Source organism: Bacillus rossius, chromosome 15 (genome assembly GCF_032445375.1).
Source record: "Bacillus rossius redtenbacheri isolate Brsri chromosome 15, Brsri_v3, whole genome shotgun sequence".
Classification (NCBI taxonomy): Eukaryota; Metazoa; Arthropoda; class Insecta; order Phasmatodea; family Bacillidae; genus Bacillus; species Bacillus rossius.
In genome coordinates this window covers 4280831-4306379 of record NC_086342.1, presented here as the reverse complement: position 1 = coordinate 4306379, position 25549 = coordinate 4280831, and the positions used below count along the sequence as shown (strand labels likewise).

General features: G+C 36.4%; 1 protein-coding gene across 21 annotated transcripts in view; it reads left to right on the top strand.

Moving 5' to 3' along the window:
* LOC134539349 (calcium-activated potassium channel slowpoke) overlaps positions 1–25549 on the top strand; it is a 223340-nt gene that overhangs the window by 189344 nt on the left and 8447 nt on the right. For all 21 annotated transcript variants that reach the window (XM_063381318.1, XM_063381306.1, XM_063381309.1 and 18 more), the window contains 7 exons: positions 969–1193; positions 2175–2358; positions 3799–3897; positions 5079–5215; positions 6222–6334; positions 7669–7824; positions 24535–24628. In XM_063381318.1, coding sequence (XP_063237388.1) covers positions 969–1193; positions 2175–2358; positions 3799–3897; positions 5079–5215; positions 6222–6334; positions 7669–7824; positions 24535–24628 — 1008 coding nt within the window. The remainder of the gene's footprint in view (positions 1–968; positions 1194–2174; positions 2359–3798; positions 3898–5078; positions 5216–6221; positions 6335–7668; positions 7825–24534; positions 24629–25549) is intronic.

Here is a 25549-nt window from a genome sequence, read left to right as displayed (position 1 = left end):
CAAGCCACATTTATTTAACGTTTGCACTCGCCACATCACTTACCATTCAAACTACATAATCGCATCACCTACACTACGATGTCCGCCTAAAGCCATAGCCATCTGTGCTGGGAGTCTGAACAGAACTGCACTCTGCCAGTGCAAAACTCCCTACACCCTGGACTGAGGAAGATCATGAGCGCTGTCAGTCCAGATATGATCTTGAATATCCCGTCGCCTCTCCAGGCACACGCGGTGTGCAGAGTTCAAGAAAAATCCACACGATTTTAATAATGCTCGAATAACCCGAGTTGTGCCCTGTTTCCGTACCTCATTTCAAACCGTGTTGTTAGGAGAGTGAAAATTGCTAAAAATGCATGTTTCAGAATCATTTTTATGCATGAAACACCCCAGGTACAGTTTCTTGAAAGCATTCAAAAGACTCTCATTACACATTCATCGTCATTTCTCTTCCGTATATTGTTATAATTACTAGAGACCCGGAAATTTCGCGGATTCATTTAGTCGCAAGCTAGAATGCAAACCTTCACACTCTCGCACTGTGTTCATGATTGGCACGCAGTTGTTTGGACACGCCCGTCTACGACCGTGAGCCAATGATGTCCAGCTAGGAGAGAAGTAAGCGAATTAGGTAGTGCCAAATAACAAGGATAAAAATGTTCTCGCTAAGAAATCAACCAATGGGAAAGTAAACATGTCGAGCACACCTATAACTTTGAATTCTATCCTAAGGCCAGAAGAATCCGCGAAATTTCCAGGTCTCTAATAATTACTGTTCAGATTTCGTAGTTGCTGTATGCACGACGAGAAGACTGTGTGCCATTCCACAGCCTTGCGCTTAGAGGTGATACCGTGCTAGAAGCACTAGCGAGCTGTAAGCCTCCAAGACTAATTATGAAGTAGAACCAGCCAATTGGCGAGGGTCCCAGCGGGGCAGCTTGAGAGGGGGGAGGCTGTCGCGTGCGCAGGACCGCAACCAGGCGGCCATGACGGTGCTGAACGGCCACGTGGTGGTGTGCCTGTTCGCTGACCCGGACTCCCCGCTCATCGGGCTGCGCAACCTGGTGATGCCGCTGCGTGCCTCCAACTTCCACTACCACGAGCTGAAGCACGTGGTCATCGTGGGCTCCGTCGACTACATTCGCCGCGAGTGGAAGATGCTCCAGAACCTGCCCAAGATCTCTGTCCTCAACGTGAGTGGCGTCGCGTCAGGCGAGACCTGTGTGTTCCATCGCTGGCTGGAATCCCTTTTCATTGATCTCGGGACATAGTTATTTGTAGATTAACTACTGTCTCTTTACGTTTACACCCTCTGTATATATGTTATTTGCCTGTATGTTGGCCTCTAGTGTTGGTATGCAATAATTTACATAATGATGATGATGTCAGTGGTCAGTCATGTCGAGGTTATCAGTGGTCGGTGATGTCGTGGTTACCAGTGGCCAGTCATGTCGTGGTTACAAGTGGCCAGTCATGTCGTGGTTACAAGTGGCCAGTCATGTCGTGGTTACCAGTGGCCAGGCACGTCGTGGTTACCAGTGGCCAGTCACGTCGTGGTTACCAGTGGCCAGTCACGTCGTGGTTACCAGTGGCCAGTCACGTCGTGGTTACCAGTGGCCAGTCACGTCGTGGTTACCAGTGGCCAGTCACGTCGTGGTTACCAGTGGCCAGTCATGTCGTGGTTACCAGTGGCCAGTCACGTCGTGGTTACCAGTGGCCAGTCACGTCGTGGTTACCAGTGGCCAGTCACGTCGTGGTTACCAGTGGCCAGTCACGTCGTGGTTACCAGTGGCCAGTCACGTCGTGGTTACCAGTGGCCAGTCACGTCGTGGTTACCAGTGGCCAGTCACGTCGTGGTTACCAGTGGCCAGTCACGTCGTGGTTACCAGTGGCCAGTCACGTCGTGGTTACCAGTGGCCAGTCACGTCGTGGTTACCAGTGGCCAGTCACGTCGTGGTTACCAGTGGCCAGTCACGTCGTGGTTACCAGTGGCCAGTCACGTCGTGGTTACCAGTGGCCAGTCACGTCGTGGTTACCAGTGGCCAGTCACGTCGTGGTTACCAGTGGCCAGTCACGTCGTGGTTACCAGTGGCCAGTCACGTCGTGGTTACCAGTGGCCAGTCAGGATGAGTGCAGCTGTAGCACGGCTGAGCGGGGAAACGGTGTGTCTCCAGGGCTCGCCGCTGAGCCGTGCCGATCTGCGCGCGGTCAACGTGAACCTGTGTGACATGTGCGTGATCCTGTCGGCGAAGGTGCCGAGCAACGACGACCCGACGCTCGCGGACAAGGAGGCCATCCTCGCCTCCCTCAACATCAAGGCCATGACGTTCGACGATACCATCGGCGTCCTCAGCCAAGGTGCGCTCGTCACTGGCGTTCCGTGACGGACATTAAGTTCATACTGACACAAACAAGTTTTCATGTTACAGGGTGTCAACATTCTGGAAAGTCAGGGAAAAGTAAGAGTAGTTGGAATTATTTCAGGGAAAGTCAGGTAATTTACTTGAAATCCTGGCTAAGTCATGGAAATTCCCTAGTGGTAGTAATTTGAGGAATAAATGTAATCCTTCACTCTGCTATAATCTAGACTGTGATATAATTTTTTTTATTATGGTTTAGTGCTAAGTCATACACACTCTAGAATTGCATAAGCAAGATTCTGTTTGAATTTTCAAGTTATATACATCTAGGCTAACTATGGGAATGGTGAATGCTGTATTTTCGGCATTTCTTTCAGAAAATCGCAAATGGTAAATCAGCTTTTCTTAAAAAAAAATTGTCAGGGAAATTTGATGTTTTGGTTAGGGAAAATTCATGGAAATTTTAGTACAGATTTGTGCGGACAGCCTGTATTAGTGTCTATTAATACATGACACTGCTGGCTCCAGAACAAGAAAGAAAGGAAACTGAACACACATTTACATTGGCAAGAAAACATAATTATACTGTGCACAACTTTGCAATTATGAGCTATTAACACAAACATAAGATATGCAAATTTTTTCAGATGATTTTTTTATTGTTATTTCTCAGCCAAAGCCAAAGACAAAATACTGTTGCAGTAGTAATAGCACCACCAGATTTATAAGTTCGAATTCCGTCATAGTGTCATGGTGTGCATCACTGAATAGCTGGCTTTGTTTACCAACGCTACTGTCCAAATCAGACGTATAAATGGACAGCAGTGTTTGTTTATAAATGATACAGAAAACATAAGTTCCATCAGGAAAACAAGTTGGTTGAAGTTGGGGGCGACAAATTTGGTACTGCACAAACATGTGTGCGCTTCGTTTGCTAGTTTTGTTATGAACTTTTGAAAATAAATAAAACATGCATCTCTGATTTTATCTGATAATCTTTTTACAGCTACATATTGAGTTACTGCAGGTATAATTCTAATGATGCAGATACCTAGTGGAATCCCATCAGTGAGATAGTATGTATATACATAACATTTCTTAAATGCAAAAATTTTGAATACAGTTACCTCATATTGCAAAAAAAAAGTACATTTATTCTAAATTATTAATTAATAAATACTGTAAATAGAAACTAATCTATTTACTTTTAAGAAACTTAATTTGATCATTTTGATTTAAACGTTTACAGGTAATTATTTTGGAGTGCAACATTTCTTTTGAGATGATTTTTTTTTTCTTTAACTGAAACTATAAATTTATTTTGGTAGTACGTAATTTCAAATTCCATGCTGTAAACTTTTCAGCTGTTAGTTGGAGTATGACTATTCCTAGCCTTGTAGTTTAAATGCTTAGAGTGAAGTACTGGTGTTGTCGACAGCTGTTGCGAACGAGCAAGATGCGCTGACGCCGGTCGGCAGCCCAATAGTGCTGCAGCGAAGAGGTTCGGTGTACGGAGCCAATGTGCCTATGATCACAGGTACGACCACATTGCCCTGCTGCTTACCTTACGTTGTTCGCTGCTTGTGATGTGTGTGGGTGTTTCCGAGCCGAATCACAAAAGTTTCAAACTAGACATTTATTGACAAAGTCCGCTCAATGGCATGTGGTACCAATTACCAATCATGAGATTTCATCAAACAAACGGAATACTCGTGCGTTCGGACTCGCCTCGCTAACTAATGTCGTCCTTCACTTTTCATCAATTGTGAACACAAAGAGTTTGGGCATCGACAATATGCATTTAAAAATCTACAACACTCCACAATAGAAATAGTTTATAAACCACGTTATCATGGTGGTTTAAATCCAAACTGGGCATATACTCCAGTAAATGCGTTACCACAAATTATGCTTTATCATTCTGTCGCCGTAGACGATTAAAATATTAATGGCAAGCACAATAACTCTCCATTAAAATTTATGACACTGATATTTACTAGTGTATTTCAAAATCCAGCTCGGAAAAATTCTCAAAACAACTGGTATTTAAATTATTGATCACCGGTTTCATTCTTAAAACTTGAATGCTACTGTAAACACTGCCGAGTATGAGGTTGACTGTCGTCGAAGCTACTCACCTTGCAAGGCTGGATAGGTTTTCCAAGGGACGAACTGCCAATACAAAGTCACAAGTGTCTGACCCTTAGATTAGTTTCAAAAATTATAACTGGCCCTCAAAATAAGTGAAGTTGGCGATCGCTGATCTAGAAAGTTACGTCCCCTGAAGCCTCTGTATGTATCCATGCAACACAAGTCTTTACTTTCACATTTTTAAGTTTACTTCATGAAGATGGCCTCTGTGGTCGAATCGTCACGTTACTTTTCTCCGACCTAGGTTCAGTTCCCAGCGTGGTCGAACTCCGTGAGAAACATTATGGACGGTGTCTTTATTTGGTGGGTTTTCCACCCATGCATTCCTTCAGTGGTCCACTCTCATCTGGCACCCTCAATTTTCTGTAATGACTCTAATTTACACTATTCATACATTACACTTCACAATGCCATGTAACAGATTGTCATGATGATGCAGTATTTGCACTTGTGTTCCACGAAAGTATAAAATAACTGGCCACCTTTACCCTTCGGGTGAGATTATTTGTTAAATAAAATGACTTGTTTAACATCGTGTGCATTTTGTTTGGTGTTTGTTTGTTCCAGAGCTGGTGAACGATAGTAACGTCCAGTTTCTTGATCAAGACGACGACGATGACCCGGACACAGAGTTGTACCTGACCCAGCCGTTCGCGTGTGGGACTGCGTTTGCCGTCAGCGTGTTGGACTCGCTGATGTCCACGGTAAGTGCGCGGCTGGCTTCGGACACGTCGCTCCACCACCGTGCTCACGTGTGCTGCACGGGACGAGGCTGCTCGAGCAGAGCTGGCGGCTTCCGGTGCGGTGATGCGACTGTGTCCAGAAAGGAATTCTTTCCTTCGTTAACATTTTTCCATAATGTTTCATTGATACACTACAGGCGTATGCCAAATCACAATATATCTCTTCTTGCAAACAAGCCTAGTGTTCCAAATGTATTTTCGAGACTGTACTAAGAAATAAGTGTAACAATAATATGCACGTCATATGAATTCATATACTACACACCAGAGGTTTATGCAGGTAGGGAGATGGGGTGATATCCCCTCTCCCCTAACAAATATAGCTATCATTCCGACCAATAAAGGAAAGAATTTTAAAGCAAACAGCAGGGTAAGTTGTTCTATTTCCCTCCCTCCCTCCCTCCCTCCCTCCCTCCCTCCCTCCCTCGAAATTAAATTCTTTGCACGCTCCTTAACTACACATTTTATAGCATGTAATTTTATAGTACTTCATTCTTCTTCAATAATAAAATGGGGGTATTATGATATTGAACCTTATTCTCGGGCGTAAACTCTCTGTTATAAGAATCATTATTCACCTATTAGTGACTTGTTTGCATATAGTTTTAAATATCAAAAAGAAATAAGTGTTCTAAAATTTTGATTTTTTTGAGGGTACATATCTCCCTTTGTAATAGCTGTAAGGAAAAAATTGAATTTTTTTCTACATACGTAGTTTCTTTTATGGTCTGTGTTTCAAAACGTTAGTGTTCTCTATAACAATGCTTTTAACATAAGCTTTTTAAGTCCAACTATGGATGTACAATATTTTTTTTTTATAGAAAACTGTAATTTTTCTAAGGAGTGTTTAGGAAAAAGGAACAGATAAATGTTAGCTACAGTCAGTGTTGGAGAGTCGGAAACCGCGGAGCTGCGCAGCGAGGTGTTGCAGCCTGTGCACTCAGGGGCGCGCGGGGGTGTGTTGCAGACGTACTTCAACCAGAACGCGCTGACGCTGATCCGGTCGCTGATCACGGGCGGCGCGACACCGGAGCTGGAACTCATCTTGGCGGAGGGGGCGGGGCTCCGCGGAGGCTACAGGTTGGTTCAGCCTGCTACTGGTCGGCAGAGAATGCTTGAACACTGTCGTTTTTGGGAGACGTTGTTCTCATGTGATTGACGATAATTTATGCAAGTGGCTAAATATGTTTTTTCATTAACTATCTTCCGAAACCCATCTTCAGTTTTTTTTTGCTGTGTTCCCGAAAAGAAAGCAAAATTGGATTAGAGAAACTTTTGCAGTATAAAAGTTGGTTTTACTTTCTTCTTGATGATGTACTAATTATTATTTATCTCAATTAAATTATTGTATCTTTTATTGAGGTGTCAAAACTCTCAATATGTATTTCATGAATTTTGACTCCAAAATAAACTTAAATAAATTTGAGTTGGGAAATTTTTAATGTTATTAAGTAGTTATTGATTTTAATTTTTACCTGGAGAGTTTCAATCTCGTGTTAAAAAAAAAATGAAACTGGCCTAAAAATAAAAGGATTAATTTTGGTATAAGACAAATACCTCGTCAGTGTGGTGTAGACAGTAAGCTGTAGTGCATAAAAGAGACCTACAGTAAGCTGTATTGTCTGAAAGAGTGGAGACAGTAAGCTGTAATGTCTGAAAGAGTGGAGACAGTAAGCTGTAGTGTCTGAAAGAGTGGAGACAGTAAGCTGTATTGTCTGAAAGAGTGTAGACAGTAAGCTGTATTGTCTGAAAGAGTGTAGACAGTAAGCTGTATTGTCTGAAAGAGTGTAGACAGTAAGCTGTATTGTCTGAAAGAGTGGAGACAGTAAGCTGTATTGTCTGAAAGAGTGTAGACAGTAAGCTGTATTGTCTGAAAGAGTGTAGACAGTAAGCTGTATTGTCTGAAAGAGTGTAGACAGTAAGCTGTATTGTCTGAAAGAGTGTAGACAGTAAGCTGTATTGTCTGAAAGAGTGTAGACAGTAAGCTGTATTGTCTGAAAGAGTGTAGACAGTAAGCTGTATTGTCTGAAAGAGTGGAGACAGTAAGCTGTAGTGTCTGAAAGAGTGGAGACAGTAAGCTGTAGTGTCTGAAAGAGTGTAGACAGTAAGCTGTATTGTCTGAAAGAGTGTAGACAGTAAGCTGTATTGTCTGAAAGAGTGTAGACAGTAAGCTGTATTGTCTGAAAGAGTGTAGACAGTAAGCTGTATTGTCTGAAAGAGTGTAGACAGTAAGCTGTATTGTCTGAAAGAGTGTAGACAGTAAGCTGTATTGTCTGAAAGAGTGTAGACAGTAAGCTGTATTGTCTGAAAGAGTGTAGACAGTAAGCTGTATTGTCTGAAAGAGTGTAGACAGTAAGCTGTAGTGTCTGAAAGCGTGGAGACACGAGTGGTCACTGCTCGTCTCTGCTGCGCAGCACGCCCGACAGCCTGCTGAACCGGGATCGCTGCCGGGTGGGGCAGATCTCTCTGTATGACGGGCCCCTCGCGCAGTACGGCGAGGCGGGCAAGTACGGGGACTTGTTCGTGGCGGCCCTCAAGTCCTACGGCATGCTCTGCATAGGACTGTACAGGTGAGCTCCGTCGCCACGGCCGCACAAGGGACAAGGGTTCGCTTGCTACGGGGTGGAAGAGTGTAGCGCTTAGTCCTAGACATCTGGCCATCCTGGCTTCAGTTTTCCCCACTTTCTCGAAATCACTCTGTAATGCTGGGTCGGTTCCTTACCATAGGCCGATTCCTTCCCCGACAGGTATCATTGGTTGATGTTCGTTTTCTGTCTTTACTGATCCCTCCCTGTCAACAAGATGGTAAGTCCAAAAATAAAATCTTTAAAAAAAGGTGATTACTATAGTTTCAGGTTGAGGCAATCAGGTAAATGTAATGTGTGTCAAGCTGGTTTGGGGAAAGTTTTATTTTTTAAAACTTGTTATTTGTATTTTATTTAAGTACAGATTATCAGATCTTAAATTTATGTTAAATCCCATTTTTACAAACCTGAAGGGATCATAATTTTAGTACAATCCTAGGATTATTCTCTTTAATTTCAATAACAGACTAAACTTACCGTGTTTTCTCGCATAATCGTCGCACATTTTATTCTAAAATCAAGTTTGAAAAGTAGGGGTGCGACAATTATGCGAGAAAATTCTCTTTGATAAAGTTATTAATTAAAACAAAACCCATTCATGTAAAGTACGTTTATTTAAAAAGTGAAGTTTAAAAGAGCACGCCAAACAATTTAAATTATAAATTCATGCAACAAAAACCTTTCTTCAACTTTAAATGGAAAAACAAAAACTATGACGCGAACGCAAGCCACTTGAATGTGTGACGTGAACTAACGCGGAACTGTCGTTGTACACGTTTGCCACGAAAAAATGTGGGCCTTCAAATGTAGTTAACTCGGCACCTGACAGAGAGCGCGCGATGCATGCAGTCGGTGAGAGATCGATATTCGACTACGTGTGCACGCTCTATACGGGAAGCAACCTAACCAAACACGAATGATGTCAACTAGCGTATTCTACATTATTGTAAGTGGTACATTGCGACGACGCAAACGAACAGATAAACGTAATAACGTTAAAAAAGTCTTTAAAAGATAATTTACACGTCAGACAACTTCGTATTTCGATTAATTAAATAAGTAAGTGGTAACGTCCAAATAAATATTAGATTTCTACTTTAAAATACATCGTTTTATACGGAAAAAATACCTACACAAAGCGCTTGGCATCTATTAGCGGGACCAAAAACATCATGGGATGTTTACGCTACATTTTTTTTATCTCAATTTTGACGGCCTTAAATATAGGTGCGACGATTATGCGATAAAAGAGGGTACTAGAGCATGTACCCTACAGAAAAACATACCAAATAATAACAAAATACATAAATGTTTTATTCTACTTACTCTTTAGTGGGATGCTGTTTAGTATAAACAAATGTTTAGTTCCTTAAGTTTTCCCTGTAATCTAATGTTGATACTGACAGCACACTTATTCTTGTCGTACCAGGGTTTTTAATCCAAAACCCATTTATATTTGAAGATTACCATTTATGTTTCTTCATAAAATTAATTTAATGTAAATTTTCAAAGGAAAGCAGCATTAAAGTTTGAAATTATTTTTCATTTGATCGGCATCGTGGTTTCAATCTAACAGTTTGGACTTTAATTTCATAAATAGCTTCCCAAATTTCTTGTTGTACATCAGGAAGGATTTTAAGTTTTCCCATATAGTTATTTTTCTTCTCTCTCCTTTCATTCTTTTTCTATCAACAGGCATCACACTGCAGCTACTTGCTAGAAAACAACCTTGAACTGCAGCTCTGAGCAAATCTATTATATGTACCCGTATGTCGGAAACATTAGTGGTGAATAGATGTTCTGTACAAGTATTTAACAAAATTAATTTAATCATGCAGATTTTTTCTCTCCAAATAGGTGCTGACTTGAAATTGATATAATTTTTGGAGTAGGTTATGTGTATGCAAGTATTTACCCTGCTGATCAATTTGTGACCATGTAAAAAGATTGAAATATATTTTGTGTAATTTTCTCAAGGGAACAGGAAATACTTAGGAAAAAGTATTCATACTGCATTATTTTAATATAAGACCACAAATTCTTACATGTTGAAAATGTGAAGTGAGGGTCATTCCATGTCAAATCATCACAGTTTTAATTTAAATTCAACCTGAACCTCTTAGATTTCAATGATATTTGGTTTATAGTTTATCTGCGTGAAGTAAATGAAGAATAATTTTTTTTGTTTAGATTATTTGAGTGTTTTTTTTTTATTTGCAAATTTTACAAAAAAAACTAAATTTGCATGTTTCTGATAAATAAAAATATTTGTCATTTGTGAACGGTTGATGTTAGAAAGCTTGAATTGGTCCCATTTTAAAGCTTTTTCTAATAGGATTTCATATGACATACAACTCTATAGGGGTTGCTTGATTAAAAAATACCAAAAAAATATAATGGGAAATTCCAAATTTGGTTTTCCGATGTTTACGATGGCAATATTCAGGACTAACTTCTCTTCTGCTCCCTGCTTGTTTGGCTCTGGCTGATTCTCTTTAAATCCTAGCAAAAATATTATGAGCGACCACTCGATCCTGACGTGAATATATTCCAGATATTCTATTTGTGAGTACCAATGGTGGTAGACTGAGGGCTTATGTGTAGTCATTAATATAAAGCTGGTAATGTTACACGATGCAAGATTCATACTTATCTAGAGGAGAAAGTAAACACTGAGGTGAGAATTTCAAACAGTAAATGAAAACAAGTGGGATTACCTTATATTTTTGTGGGGAGGCTGTTTGAAAGACGTCATCCTTGCAGATAATCTGCTGATTGTATTTGTAATTTACCAGCAATCACTTGAATGAAACCATATAGTCACGCCAAAAATTAAAATGTGTTTATGCATATTGTTATGTTCTTATGTTGATATTATTAACCATTTCCAAATTTTTTTTTAAAAATTTAATAAATAAGTAGATCTTGCTTATAAAGTTGCAGTGTACAACCACCTCTGGTTTAAATGAAATTAATTTTATGTGCTTTATTAGTGTCTTTACTGGCCAGCAGAGAGGATTTATTGGAGCGGTAACAAGCAACAGAAACAGATGAAATTGTAACAACAGTCTGATTGGTAGTAGAAATGTCTTTTTTTAGTTAGTACTTTCTGTAGAGGTTTGCAACAAAGATGAACTTGTAGGAATGCCCATGCTTATACAACCTACCTGTTCTCCAGCTTGTTATTAATTTGGGTGACCTCAAGAGCAAGTCTAGTTATCGGTAGATGCAAGTTTATAAAAAGATAATCTAAGGCAATAACCAAAGCAGTTAAACCACTTAATTTTGTCCATACAAATGTAAAAGATTATTATAATTAATTTATTTCAGGCTTTTATTTAAATAATTTAAGGAATTGTGCACTTGGTAAAAAAAATTTATTTAGTTTTTCTTTGTATTGTGGTTTTTCTGACCATTCTCGAAAAGTAAATTGTACAACCTTGTTAGTTAAAAAAATTAAATGATGAGTTAGTAAATCAAAGCAGTCAATATCTGATACTGTGTACAGATGTGGCCAAAAGATTGCAGAGAAACCTCACAAAGAAATTTATACCTAAGTAAATTGGGCTTTCGACATGAAATGAAAAATTAAATGAATTAAAATTTTGCAATCAATCAAGTATTATTTCCCCACTGCTAAAAAAAAGTTATATTTAGTAGTTCCAGTTACATGGTTTCTTGTTTTAATACATAAAAAACTTCTTTACGTCATAACTTGAGTTGGTTTGTATGTACTTGTGCAGGCTTCTGACATGTATAATTTTCATAAAAATAAAAATTGAAACAAATTTTAATTTTTCACCATTAATTTGGTCAAAAGAGATAAAGCCATTAAATCTGTACTCTTGTTAACAGTCCCAATGCTTTATGACAAGTTGAATCTTTAAACATTTAGTCCAAACGCATTGCCTGTGTTTTTGTATCGTCATTGCTTGGTCTTGTAATATTTTATAAAGCAAAGAATTGACGTTTCTACAAGATGTCCTTGCATGGGAAAAACTAGGCATTTTCTACCTGTCATAAATCTTGCACATTGCTTGCCTTGCTGGTATAGTTTCAGAAGTTTCTCGTTGGAGAGGGACTGCAAGCGGACATCTTGCATGGTTTTGCATGAATCTTGCATCGTGTGATATCTGCTTTAAAGGAAAATTAAATAAAATGGCTTTTTATTCTTAACTCTGTTTTAAGAACCAACATTTTTTTTAACACTGCTTATATTCTGATCTAATTATAATAGTTTTAACATTTAAAAAAAAAAAGTTAACTAAATCTGAAGTGGTCATTTTCGCATCCATCCAGTGACTTTTGCATTTAACAAAATATATAATGTGATGATATTTACAGAAAGGTTATTCTAGTGGCTGAGAATGTATTTTAGTGAAGATTGCTATTTTTGCTAGTTTGTTTTTCTTTTTAATAACTATTGGGGTTGTTTTACTGCAACGTGTATCTCTGCTGTTTTCAGCCAAATTTTAATTTTTAAAAACACAATCATTCTTAACTTTGGTCTCATTCTAGCCAGCTCTTAATGTATACAAATAAATATTTTTCCTGTTTTGAAACTTGCTCATCACACACTGTATGTATGAGATTCTGTTGCACAATTTTTGTTTAGCCTCTATTTGAAAAATAATACATAAGTTGTTATTAATATATTTTTTAAATGAATCTTCTTAATACATATAGTATAATTTTTCTGTGCAGCATTAATATCTCAATTTCTGTTTTTCACCAGAGGTGGGCTGAAAATTTGCAACCATGACTGATGACTCGGTGGTTTTCTAAACATAATCTTATATCAATTTAATAACTATAATCTTGTAAATAAATTGTTTAAAATTTTTTTTACATTCATTTATTTTCACTATACATTTTGCAATCAAATATAGATCTCAATGAAGATTAGCGTCCATTTACTTGGTTGATAAAATTTGCCCACGACTGGATGGATGTAATGCTTTAAGTAATATGCAGGATATTGAATACTTTCAAATCATGTGTTAAATTATGTCTCCGGATTCAGTACTTCGAAACTAATACCTGACTTTCTTTGTCACTACCATTTTCAAAATTGTTTAACTTCTTCGATTGTGTGTGGCATGATTTAGGACGGGAGAGGGGGGATAACAAGTGACTTGACTGGAGGCCCTCGTAATTGTTGAGTTGTTGAATTAAAAATACAACTTTTTTAGTTTCTCCCCTTCGGTCTTTCCACGTTCCACCTTGAAAAGGTTTTGAAAGTGTTCAGTTCTGATAGTGGTTCTTGCGTAGAGTAAATCTGACTGCATCCTTGAGCACATGTGTGCGTAAATCTGTGTGAGTGTGTATGTGTGTGCGAGTGTCAGGAAAGGAAAATGATGATATTTCGGGCGCTGTAATCTCTTCCTGTTTGCAGGTTGAGGTGAGTGAGAGAGAGACAGAAAAGCCCCACATCACTAGACTTGAGCCTTGCGAAGAACAAACAGGCAGCTTACAGCTCCATAAATATCATTATTTTTTTTGCATCATCTTTTCTCGAAACAGTGCTTAATTTCTACTTTTTCTTTTTTTTATTTACCATCTTCTCTCTCTTTTCACGTTTCTACAGCTTGTTTATCCGCACATCTGTGTCTTGCTGGTATGCCCTCAAAGCATTTGCAAGGTCGCCTTTGGTTATGTACTCCACTCGGTGGACCCTAGTTTAAAACTTGCTTGTGGTTGTTTTGTGCTTGAACATCGAAGGAGAACAAAACAGCATGCCGGTAAACAAGAGCAAAGTACATCACGTGTATTTTTCAGTGTACGATGGAGTCTGGACTAACCGAGTTAATGTGGACCGTTGCAACCCTGGATAAGCGAAATCTCCGGTAACATGCGTATGGTCAGAAAGTTGCATAGGTTACCATTTTTTGGGGTAATTTTCTATCTTTTATTTTGTGTATATTCGTTCACGTCACTCTCCTTGATTAGCCCAACCAGAAATAGTATCTTTGTCATTAATTTTCTGTAGGCTTTTGATAACGGTTAGATAATTATCTAGGTCCTCAAGCAAATGATTCAACAGTCTTTGCCGGTAATGACTCTTCAGGTTGGCTCGGATAATCCAAGACTGGTTAGTCAAGACTCTACTGTACTGTTTTAAAATGGCAGACAAGTGGAAGACTGGTCATGATAATATTTCTGCTGTTCTGTTCCAGTTCACCTTGACTTGTGTATTATGTCGGTGTGATTTTTCCAATCTTGTGTTGTGCAGTTGAATGGAATGTAAATGTAATGTGTTAACCTGCATGAAGGAATGCAATTTTTACATCTATTTTTGCATTTATGCTTGCAAAACTGCTCGTTTCTGAAGTACGTTTTGGTGTTTGGGCAAAAGAGTTAATAAATCCAGTAAAGGAAAATATTTATGTTTGGTATGCGAAGTATTTTTTGCATATACTCCATAAGCACTGATACAAAAAAAAATTATGTACACAAGTAAAAAGTAATACATCTTTTTGATTTAAGATACTCAACGATTTTGAAATATATTATAAAAAAAATTATTTAAATTAATACTCTGTATTCAATATTAATATAAACATCTGTATGAACTTAATTTTTTTTTGGTAAATTAATTAAGATTATTTTTTTATTAATTTTAATTATTTAATTTATAATGCAAATAAATTATACATATGGGAAAATTATCTCACTTATATAAAAACACTTGAAAAATATTACAAACACAATTTGTGTCACTAATATTCACAATAAATAAATGTTTTTAATTATATGGATGAGTATTCATATCAGCCACTAAATGACTCTCATGTAGTTTCGCACTCGCTGCTAGAATTTGCTAACAGTGCAGCAATGTCAACTATTGAATCATTGGGTTTTGTAGAGCAAAAGGTTAAAATCTCTAATGAAACGTCTCCAATAAAAACAAACAAGATTTGAAAAAAATACTAAAACCTGGCTTGAACCTAATTTTTGACAAGATATTTTATTAAAAACTGCACGTCTTTGTTAAAATTCATTAAACAGTTAATATGATATAGCTTCAGCACATGTTAGATTATTATAAATTAATAAAGAATAGTTGTTCTATTATAAAGTTTTATTTTTTATTACCTAGGCAAATTCATTTACTAACAAACCTAATTAATTTACTAGTACGTTAAGTAAAAATAGAGGATGTAGGCCTACCTAGTATGCAATAATATAAATAATCCAGTGGACTGAGTATGTATTTAATATATTATAGCAATATGATAAACAAATAAAATATTCATATATATTTGCTAAAAGCACAATTTGTATAATTCAAAATCTGTAAATTAAAAAAAAAATTTCACTGCTGAATTTTAGAACTACGTTCCTATTGCTTATTTACTGCGCACTATAACCACTATACTACAAAGCCTGACAGAAGATTGTGAGGAAAATGTGTATGGTATTATAATTAATTTCTGTAATACCAGTATCCTTAGATTTGTTAAAACTTGAAATTACTCTGTACTATGACTATTTTAGTTTCCCAAATATATTCCAGGGTAGTTTCACTTTCGTAGTTTCGTTTAGCACACCAATATGTATAGTATGTCCCCTAATTTTTATGAAAGTGACTATATATGGGTTTATGTTCCTGTGAAAATTTTTTGCATGGTGCGCGCGCTTCATAAAAATTCATTGTTATATCATTTTTCCATAACGTGCCTAAAAAAGTATAACTTCAAAAACTTCAAACAACAATATTCCATTGATACATCTAAGTTTTAAGACCTTCGTCTGATATTGAAGTATGGCGTATTGAAAGTTATATAATGTTTGATTTCTTGTCTAACATGTATTAGTACGTATTTGTAATTTATTTAAAGTCTTACATTTTTGGTCTTATTCAAGATTAATTTATTACATTTTAAGTTATTAAATTGTAACTAGAAATATTTTTTGTTCAAGGTAGCTTTGTTATATTAGTCTCTCTTTCATAGTAATGGACATTATTTAGAAATTGGCAGTCACATTGCATTAGAAGTGGTTTACCTTCACCACTTAAATTCACCTTAGGTCATTGTTTCATTACGTACTACTCCATAAAATATTACAGGTTGCTTAATATTCCATTGTATTTGACATAATATAGTGACTTTTTCTAAAATTATGTTCTATTCTAAATCGTATAATATCTGAGCAGATTTTGTACTAAATGTTAGATAATCTTAATCAGAGGTTTGTAGTCTAATGCTTTAGTTCTGATTCTTAATAGTAAAGTTGGGAGTTTTGTGTTATCAAAGAAACTATTTGAATTATTGCTAAAAACTCTTTTAACTTATTCTTGGGTAATTTTTTTCTTCTTTGTAAATTTTTGTTTATCACATACAATTTTATATTTTCTCAGAGAGTTAGAATGGCCCGTCTAAACTGTGATGGAAGGGCAGATAGCGACAATTTAGCATAGACTTGTTCTTGACCTTTATGTCCTTGCTACTGTATGGACACAGCCTAAGTTGTTTTTAGGTGTGTTTAGGTGTGCAGTCTTATCATATAAAAAATTTTGTAGGGGAGTGATTTTCATCAAGAGCTTGTCATTTTGACTTTTGAATATTCACTGACTGATGCATGGTTTCACCCTGCATGCAAACAAAGCCTGCCTCTTGCTTGATTTGGTTAGTGAGTTTATTAATTTATATGAATAATGTAGTGTAGCTAGTGACAAGCAATGGATGTTATAATGTTCTTGAATCTAGTTATGGCTCTGAATATATGTCCAAATTTTTTTCAAAATGAAGTTGTGGTATGTATGAATTGGGGGTTCGTGTTAAATACGGTAGGAATAATTTTGTTTGCTGGAATAGAATTTTTAAGGTTTTGAATGGGTAAAAAAAAAATTAATTAGTGTGTTATAAGAGATATTCTGCTTTATGTGTTTTGAAGTTTGGAGTGTGTAATTTTTATAATTTATAGGTACCAAATTTACCTTGCATTTTAAACTCTGAAGAATGAGTGGTGGCAATGTGTGCGTAGGAATCCTTTGGCAAGTTACGCGCCTCTTATTTCACCAAAATAGTTTAGTGTAGAAGTAATGTATTAATGATTTGTCTTGAAAATTTACCATCTGTAAAATTTATCAGATGGTTTAGATTTGTATGAAACACAACACAATCAACCTTTCATTTTTATGTAGTATTAGATAGTCTGTTTTTTAACTGTCAGGTAGTCTTGATATCACTGGGTTAGAAATTTTGTCATCTTTTAGGCAATTCTGTGTGTCTAAATTGTTTAGTGCTAATTTCATCATTAGATTCTAAAATAAAATATAAAACATGCAGTGGCATATAATTACACTATATTGTGTAAACTGAAAATAATGGTTGGTAAAAAATATTAAATTAAAATCTAAAGAATTTAAATTGTTTTGTCAGTGGATTATACAAAAATTTGTGCATTTTAGACTTTTTTTTTAATATTCAAAAATAAGTAAAATACATTCTTTCATAATGCGGTTATCCTGTAAAAGCCAAGCTAGTGTGCTAAGAAAACGTAGCTATTATTTTGAGTAAAGCAAATTGGTGTTTGTGTGTACAATATGAAGAACTAGGTATGTGTACATTGTAGAAGTATAAAACATAATTAGAACCAGTGGTACTCCGTAAAGGGCTAAGTTAATAAGGGTGTGTGGTCACACATTCCATATATTCATTCGTTCTGAACTATTCTTCCAATAGGGCTTTGTAATTCAATCATAATGTTTTGATACACGTAGTTTTGTAACTTGAAGGTGCTTTAGACCCAACCCAAGGTCCTTCCAAGCAGAAAAATGTTTGCTAGGAATGTTGTTAGTGGATTGTATGCAATAGTTGGGAACTAGCAAGGGGAATTTCCTCTGAAAAGAGTTCTTATTCACGAAACGCTGCTCACATGTTGCGTGAACGTGTGCGGTGTAACACCTGATCACCTCTAGCCCTAACATGTAGGAGAAACCTAATGATTTTGATTAAATTGTGGTTAATAACTATAATTCCTGTTAAGAAAATCTCAAGGTACTTACGAAATTTTGTGTTATTAGCAGGGAAAATTTAAATTAAAAAAAATGTAAAAATTGTATATATTTATAGATTCAGTGATAATTTTTTTTTTAACTTTTTATGCAGGAAGGTTTTCTAATACAGTTAGTTTTATTGGCATGCTTGCATTTTTATGAGTTGTTTGCATGTTGTATTGTTTTTTTGTAATAGGAATAGCCTAATGGGATAACAGGGGTGGTGAAATCACCTGTTAAAGAAAAGAAGGTTAAGTGCATGTGAGCAACTGGTTTTAAAAGCAATTATTTTTGACATAACCAAATTTGGATTTTTGCCTTTGTGCCACATTATTATGTAAAATTAATTGAGAGTGCAGAAAAAAGCCAGTGAAGGTTAACTTTAATTCTCTATAACATGCAACAAATTAACATATTTGTTCTGTGAATAGTTGCGCACTGGGGTAAGTAAGTGAAGAGATTTTTCAGTTAAGACACCATTTCATAGCTTTTTGTTATGTTTGTAACAGCCAATGGACGTCCTGCATCGTACAGCATATCAATCTCGGCAAAGGTTTATTAAAAAAATTCAAAGAGAAGTAAATATCACCTAGAATTAAGTGTAATAAAATGTGTTTTAGTTTCTTCTATAGAGTTTATGAAAGTGTTTCTTCAATTTAAAGGATTCAATCAGATCTTTTGAAAACCAGTTTGGGTGATTGGAAGCTTTTTTTTTTTGTAAAAGCAGGGTATAAAGGTATTAATATGTTTACAAATACAAGTATTTAATTAATCTACAAGGTTATTAACATCAGATAATTTATAAAAATTTGAAAAGTCATGACTTATATAAACATTGTAAAGACCTAGATCATCTCCATTTTATAGGACTTTATCAAGAGGAGAATTTATCATGTGAGGGAGTATATCAAGTGTTATCTTGATTTTTAAGGCAGGATGATATAAATCTTCCTCAACGATAGCTTCATTAGCTTCCGTTATTAAACATTGAGAAATGTAGCTGAAACATAGGTCTAAGAGATTTTTAGGTGATAGTTTTGTTGCACTGCAGTAGATAGACCAAGACTAGAAATAAAGTTGATCAGGTGATGCGCCTTGTTTGTGATGTGAGTACATACAATGTGGTCAGCTTGTTTTTTCAAAAACATCAGGAACACTGAAGTCACTGAGTATCACTAAATCATCTTGATGTGCAGTAAGAAAGATCTTCCAAGAAAGATAAATATTTGAAGATGTTTGAAGACGTAAATAAATATTACCGAGAATAAAAAAATTTTTTTTTTTAACCAAACAGCTTCAATTCCAGGATTATCGAGAGAGTGAAATGGCTGAAAAGATATAAATTTGAGTTTAACTGCTGTTAAGACACCACCGCGTTCTTTAGATGTGAGTACACCAATCCCTCACTTAGCACGTCTTCAGATTGCGCGATGTTAATTTTAATGCCCCAGTCTTGAAAAGCTCGTCTGTAAATTTCAGTTAGCGCGAATTTGGCAGGTGGCAAGTGGCAGACTTTACTGTTATTCGGGGGTTTTCTCAGGGTGCTCCAGTTTTTCTCACCCACTCATTCCACAGAAAAACTATTCTCATCTTATCCTCCCTCATCATCTCCAATGACCCTGATTCTGATGAGATGTTCAGCCCTAATTCATTCTTTCATTCATTCGTTCATTATTGTATGTCTACAGTATTTTCTCCATTGTGTGGATGAGACAAAACTTATACATTACTGTTCTGTTGATTAAGATTTTTTTTTTTTTGCAATTTTTAAAAATATATATTACTGGAATGAGCACATCACATGTCATGAAGCCTAATGCAATAAAGTGTTATTGTAATGAGAGAATCAAGTTCGTAGATGCTAATTCAATGATATTCAAATGATATTTAAATGTTGAATTTTTTCTTCCAATGCTTTGAATCTATCAACCGTCTGCTTGAACTTTCACGGTTCGCCATTTAATGCCATAAAATTGAACATTTATCCTTAATGAATCCCATACAGAATTTGTTATAAGCAAATAAGAGCAACAAATTTATATTTTTGTTTCATTTTTCATGTCCTTCAAATTTTTTTCCAAAAAAAAAAAATATTGTACTTAACAGCATACCTGTTTTTAAATGCAGCTTGTTAATGTTATGTTGCGAGGTGATCCTGCTATTTATGCTCCTTCAAAGAATGGAATAGACACAATGCCTGCAAGTTAGTCTTTTTTTAGTTCAGTATAGCCAGATTTTATATAAGGGTAATGACATTGTAGCTAGAAAGTGCTGTTAGTCAACTTCGCCATCGCATGTTTTTAAAAGCCACCCACATCCTAAAAATGAATACCCAACAACCTTTTTATGATAACGAAACTATGATGACTGAAAGACTTTGTTCCCGTTCATTAAGAAATTTCTCGCTTCGCTGGTAACATTCTAGCCTTATTTATACTAGCAAATAAGGTACTAATTACATATTCACATGTCAGTAAAATTATTCAGCGTGTTAAATTACTGAAAGTGGACAGTGTGTGGCACATTTATTACTCTGGCCCTATATAGTATTCATTGGTCTCATCCCTAATGGAAGTGTATCTGCACATCTGTGAAACTAAGTTGCATTTAGCTGCCTGTAATCTTAACTTGTTCTTTGCTTGTAACAACATAATGTTAAACACTTGAAACTTAATTCATTCCATTATAGAAAACAGTTGAATTTGTGGAGATTGTTTTTATTATGATTATTATTATAATAATATTATCTACTGCCAGGGGCGTAGCCAGGGGGGGGTTTTAGGGGTTCAAACCCCCCCCTTAGCACCAAATCTTTAATTAATTTCTTATTCATCACTTAAACAAATTTCATATTAAAATTAATAACATTTTTACCATTACAATATTTAAATTTAAGTACCGAAAACTGCTAAAATAGCACTATTTTACACCTTAAAATCCAAAATTTTCCCGGGGGAGGACCCCCGGACCCCCCGCTTTAGTACGGGGGGGGGAGGCATGCTTCTTAACACCCCCCATTCACAAATCCTGGCTACGCCACTGTCTACTGCTTGTAACCTCTCCACGTCACTAAGACGTCATCTAGCAGGGTGTCTACAGGTCATCAAAGTCTCAAAAAAGTCCCTAAATAAGCTGCAATGGTGGTGGAAGTCACAAAATTTAAATTTCCTACAGCTTTTTGCTAACTTAAATTTTGTTTTTAGACGCCTTACTACAGTTCAGAGTCGCATGTAGAAATTATCTCTGAAAATGTTTCAACTTTTTTGCACATTGTGGAACATTTCGTAATGCATTTTCTCATGTTTAATTATGTTTATGTATGTAGTTTTAAAAATCACCCTTTAAAAAAAATACTTGTAAAAAGATTTTTTTAAAAGATTTTGTAAAAGTCTTGAGATTGGTTCACTGGGTATTTGTAGACATCCTGCACAGAAAGTGAGTGTAATGTGTTAATGAGACAGAAGAGTTGAGAAATTCAATTGAACATAATCAAATGATTTGGGATGCCCAATGTTTCGACAAATCACAACGTGGTTGAACTGCGTGTCTGTACGGATGGTCTTGGAAGCTCTCCCACCAGGTAGGGACTCTGCATTTGACCGGGGGTTAAGCCCTGGCCGTGTGTCTACAGACTGGCTGTTCGGAGGAGCGGAGGCATCTTGCTCGTCTTGAGAAACTCTGGAATGTTGATCCCAAACTCGGCATAGCTAAAATGACGAGGGGTGGCTTGAAACACAGGAGGTTCAGCTCAAGTGCATTCTAGTATCTCGACAATTTGGCAACATCATTGCATATAGGCTTCTGGGATTTTTTTTTTTATTATTCAAATTTAATTTCTAATCAACCATCAATTTCACCAATATTGAATATTTTAACATACAGTGAAACATTTTTTCCACATTTCATAGGAATTTAAGAAGAAAAATTGATGAAAAATAGAGTAAAATAAAAGAAAATATTATAATAATGGTGTAAAATGCAATAAAATAAATAAAAATCAGCAATGCATTTTCTTAAACAATAAAAATAGAGGGTTTTTTTTTATTAATTTTTTTTTGGTTGCAAAAAATCAATCTTAAGTTTTCTAATAATCTCTTGGCCTCATACAAGTTACACTCTTCTCATTTAAATTTTTTGTGAATGAATCCCACTTGCTGTATCTATTGGTAAGGAATTATGAAAGAAATTATTTAATTTGAAATGTTGAATTAAATATCAAATTATTTATGAATATAAAATATTTATGAATACTCGCAAGCCCCTAATAGTTTTTTCTTTTCTTTTTTTCTTTTAGTAAAGTCCTTCTTTTTATGTGTAGTCAGCATCAGTGATTGATTAGGATTACCTGTGATCGAGTATGGTTAAAAAAATGGCTCAAAGAGAAATGAGGGCAAAAAGCAGTGAATTACAATAGTTTGAACACCGAACTGGTCCTATCCACTCTCAGCCTTGCTGCATTTTTACCTCCAGAAGCCTACAGGGTTGTGAAAGCAGATTCTGTGTTGTTATAAGAAAGAGCTTACAGCTTGCTGGAAAACTGCAAAAGTTGAGACACACACTGCTACTATTGCCTCCCATGGATTAGTGCAAAAACAATAAACAAGTGATCTTAATATCTTCTAGCTGATGTACCTGCGCTATCCTTCGAAAGTCTACGGGCAGAACACACCGGCACTCCTCATTAAGCCCTAACTTTCCCCACCTAGTAGCTACACCACTGCTGCACTTCAAACAGAAAAAAAAAAAAAACTTTATTTAATTTTGAAAATAAACTTCTGAAAAAAATATAGTCATAACTTAGATTAACAGGAAGGAAAATAAACCAAAGATGCCATCTTTTTGACGTGACGTCTAATAAATCGATGAACGCTGGCTGCACGCACAAAAAATTGTCCCACTACGGATGTCCCACTACGGATATCCCACTACTAATGTGTCCTGTTTGCTCATTGTACGCATGCGTGGCATCTCTCTTCATTCTCATTGTACGCATGCTTGGCATCTCTCTTCCACTCAATTGGAACAACCATCGATTTGACTTTTCAATCATATTTTCGTCATTTGAATTATTAATATTATGTAATTTAACGATCATCCCCGATTTTCAGCACAATCTGTACGGTTATTTAAAAGTAATATTGAATATTCAAATACGTTTTGAACCAACAATGGTGTTTTACAGTTACACATAATAATTCAAATTACACCCGGGATCTTTTGCACAATGTTTTAAAAAAATATTGTAACACATAAATATGTTTGGTGTATTTGGGATGCGTATTTGTTATAAAATAGTTTTATAAAAATGAAATAATATTATTCCCCTACCCTGAACAAAATTTTTATAACTGTATATATAATATCTGAAACTACACCATTTCAAGTATGGCCTCGTGGCCACGCAGTTAACATCGCGGATTTCAAATTGGAAGGATGTCGGTTTGAATCCTGGCAGCTGCAAAAAATTTTTTTGTACTTGTAAAAATAAATACTGCGCACGCAACATTTCAAAAGTAGTAAATATATTTGAATTAATAAATGGAAATAAAAGTAAATTTATTAATTACATTGTACATTTCATTTCACTCCTTTGTATCCATACAAAAAAGTGATAATTCAATTTTATTCATAAAAGTATGCAGAGGTAGATTTTATCATACAAAAGATAGAAAAATTAAAAAAAAAATTTATTCCTCAAAGAATACGTATAATATTTTTAATGCCTAAATGGGTTGGTTGCAAAAACCTATTACAGCTCAGTCTCAGGCCGAATATATTTCCTTTTCTTCTGGATCAATCATTTCATCAATGTTTTGTTATGACGTCACATTAAACTATCGTCCGTAAACCGACTTTACAGACAACCAATTTTTTTTCGAGGACATTCAAATTCACATTTATTAAACTATCACCTTGTGTGTATGATGTCAAAGATGACTACAGAAAGACTGGATTAATATCAGAACGTGAATGAGGCATCAACAATGCAGTAGTAGCCATAAATAAAACACCAACATTGCAATGACCGTTGCTATGGAGGCAAAGGAAGCATCAACTAGTGCAACTAGTGCAACTGCCTTTGCCATGGAGATAATCACAAAAAAAAAAAAGGTATTAAATAAAAAAACCAAGACAAATTTTTAATAATTATCATCGAGATGCAAACAGATCTCCCACCCCCTGGAGAGTCCTCTACAAATATCTCGGCTCCAGGCATCACTGTATCTGTGCTATGTGAACTACTGACAGACTGGCACACAGATTGGGCTGGCTGAAGACAGCCACTCCTCCCTGCGATTAACTCTTTGCTCAGAATTCCATGCATTGAGAAAAAACAATGGCACCCACATTTTAGCCTGGCCAAATTGTGGTTTAGGGCCATTTACCCCACTCGTGACCCCTGGGACCGGGGTTTCAACTCCTTCCACGTCCAAGGATGTTTTTAAATTAATTTGGAAGCCATCACCTACCAAGCCTTGCAGAATAATGTGGGAAAGATAAGTATTTAGTGTGTCTGTGCGAGGTTTTATTCACCAGCCACAGCTTGTCCGTAGATCTGAAGGGCTGATAGGCACTAATTACGTATTGGCCGCCTCTGTATATGCACCAATGTATGCGAGCAATGCAGACTCCCCCCTCCCCCATGCATGTGTGGTGCACGTGTCTACGGCACGCTGCTTCTTTGTTTGCAGGTTTCGAGACACAAGTTCCTCTTGCGATGCCTCATCAAAGCGATATGTGATAACCAATCCACCTGACGACTTTCAGCTGCTGCCGACAGACCAGGTACTGTTACGTTCTCTGCCGAGTCTGCGGGGGTGTTTATAGTTCCTCGTGCACAGTACATGTTCCCTCTGGCTGCGGTTGTCACGTTCATGTGTTGAGGTAAGGGGCATTAGTTGGGTCCACATTTCCAGGAGGTTCTTAATGCCATACCAACAGATATTGTAACGAATATTCTTCTTTATTTCACGTGATTAAAACATATGAATTGCTGTTTTGATGTATTTATGTCATGTTACCTGGATTATTCACATTTTTGATTGTCCAGATTGCCTTTGGTGCCAGTTAGTTGGGATAAACAAGGTTTAACTGTATCAAGTTGTAACAAAATCTTGGGGGAATTTAGTTTATGCCATTGCGTGCTAATAATTTGGGTGAGTAACTTAAAATTGTAACTGTGCCTAAAAATGTTTTATATGAATGTACTGTGCATGATTATGACAATGTTTCCACATTCTGGAAGGTCAGGGAGTTGAAATTGGTCAGGGAAAGTCAGGGAAGGTGCTTGAAACCCTGGAGAAGTCACTGAAATTCCCTAGTGATAATAATTTGTAAATAATAGTTCATGCTCCAGTCAGCAATCATACAGGTTGTGAAATTTTTATGGTTTTAGTGCATACAAGGTTTGACTAAAAAAAAAAAAAAGACTGATTTTTCAACAGAGGAACAGCGCGGGCCTCAAGGTCAAACACTGCACTGCAGAGTCACGTGCCATCGCCTCTCTCCATAACCGCCGGCCCCTCAGTCGGGCCGTGGCCTTCGTTTGTGTCCGACCGTGTATTGTCAATTTGTCAGAAAATGGGTAGCGTTTTGAGATTGTAAGAATCTACAAAAAACAGTTCGGCTGATTTTAAATCAACATTTTCACATGAGGAAATTGGTTCAAAAATGGTGCCAAAAAACCTTACACCTGAATGTGAACAT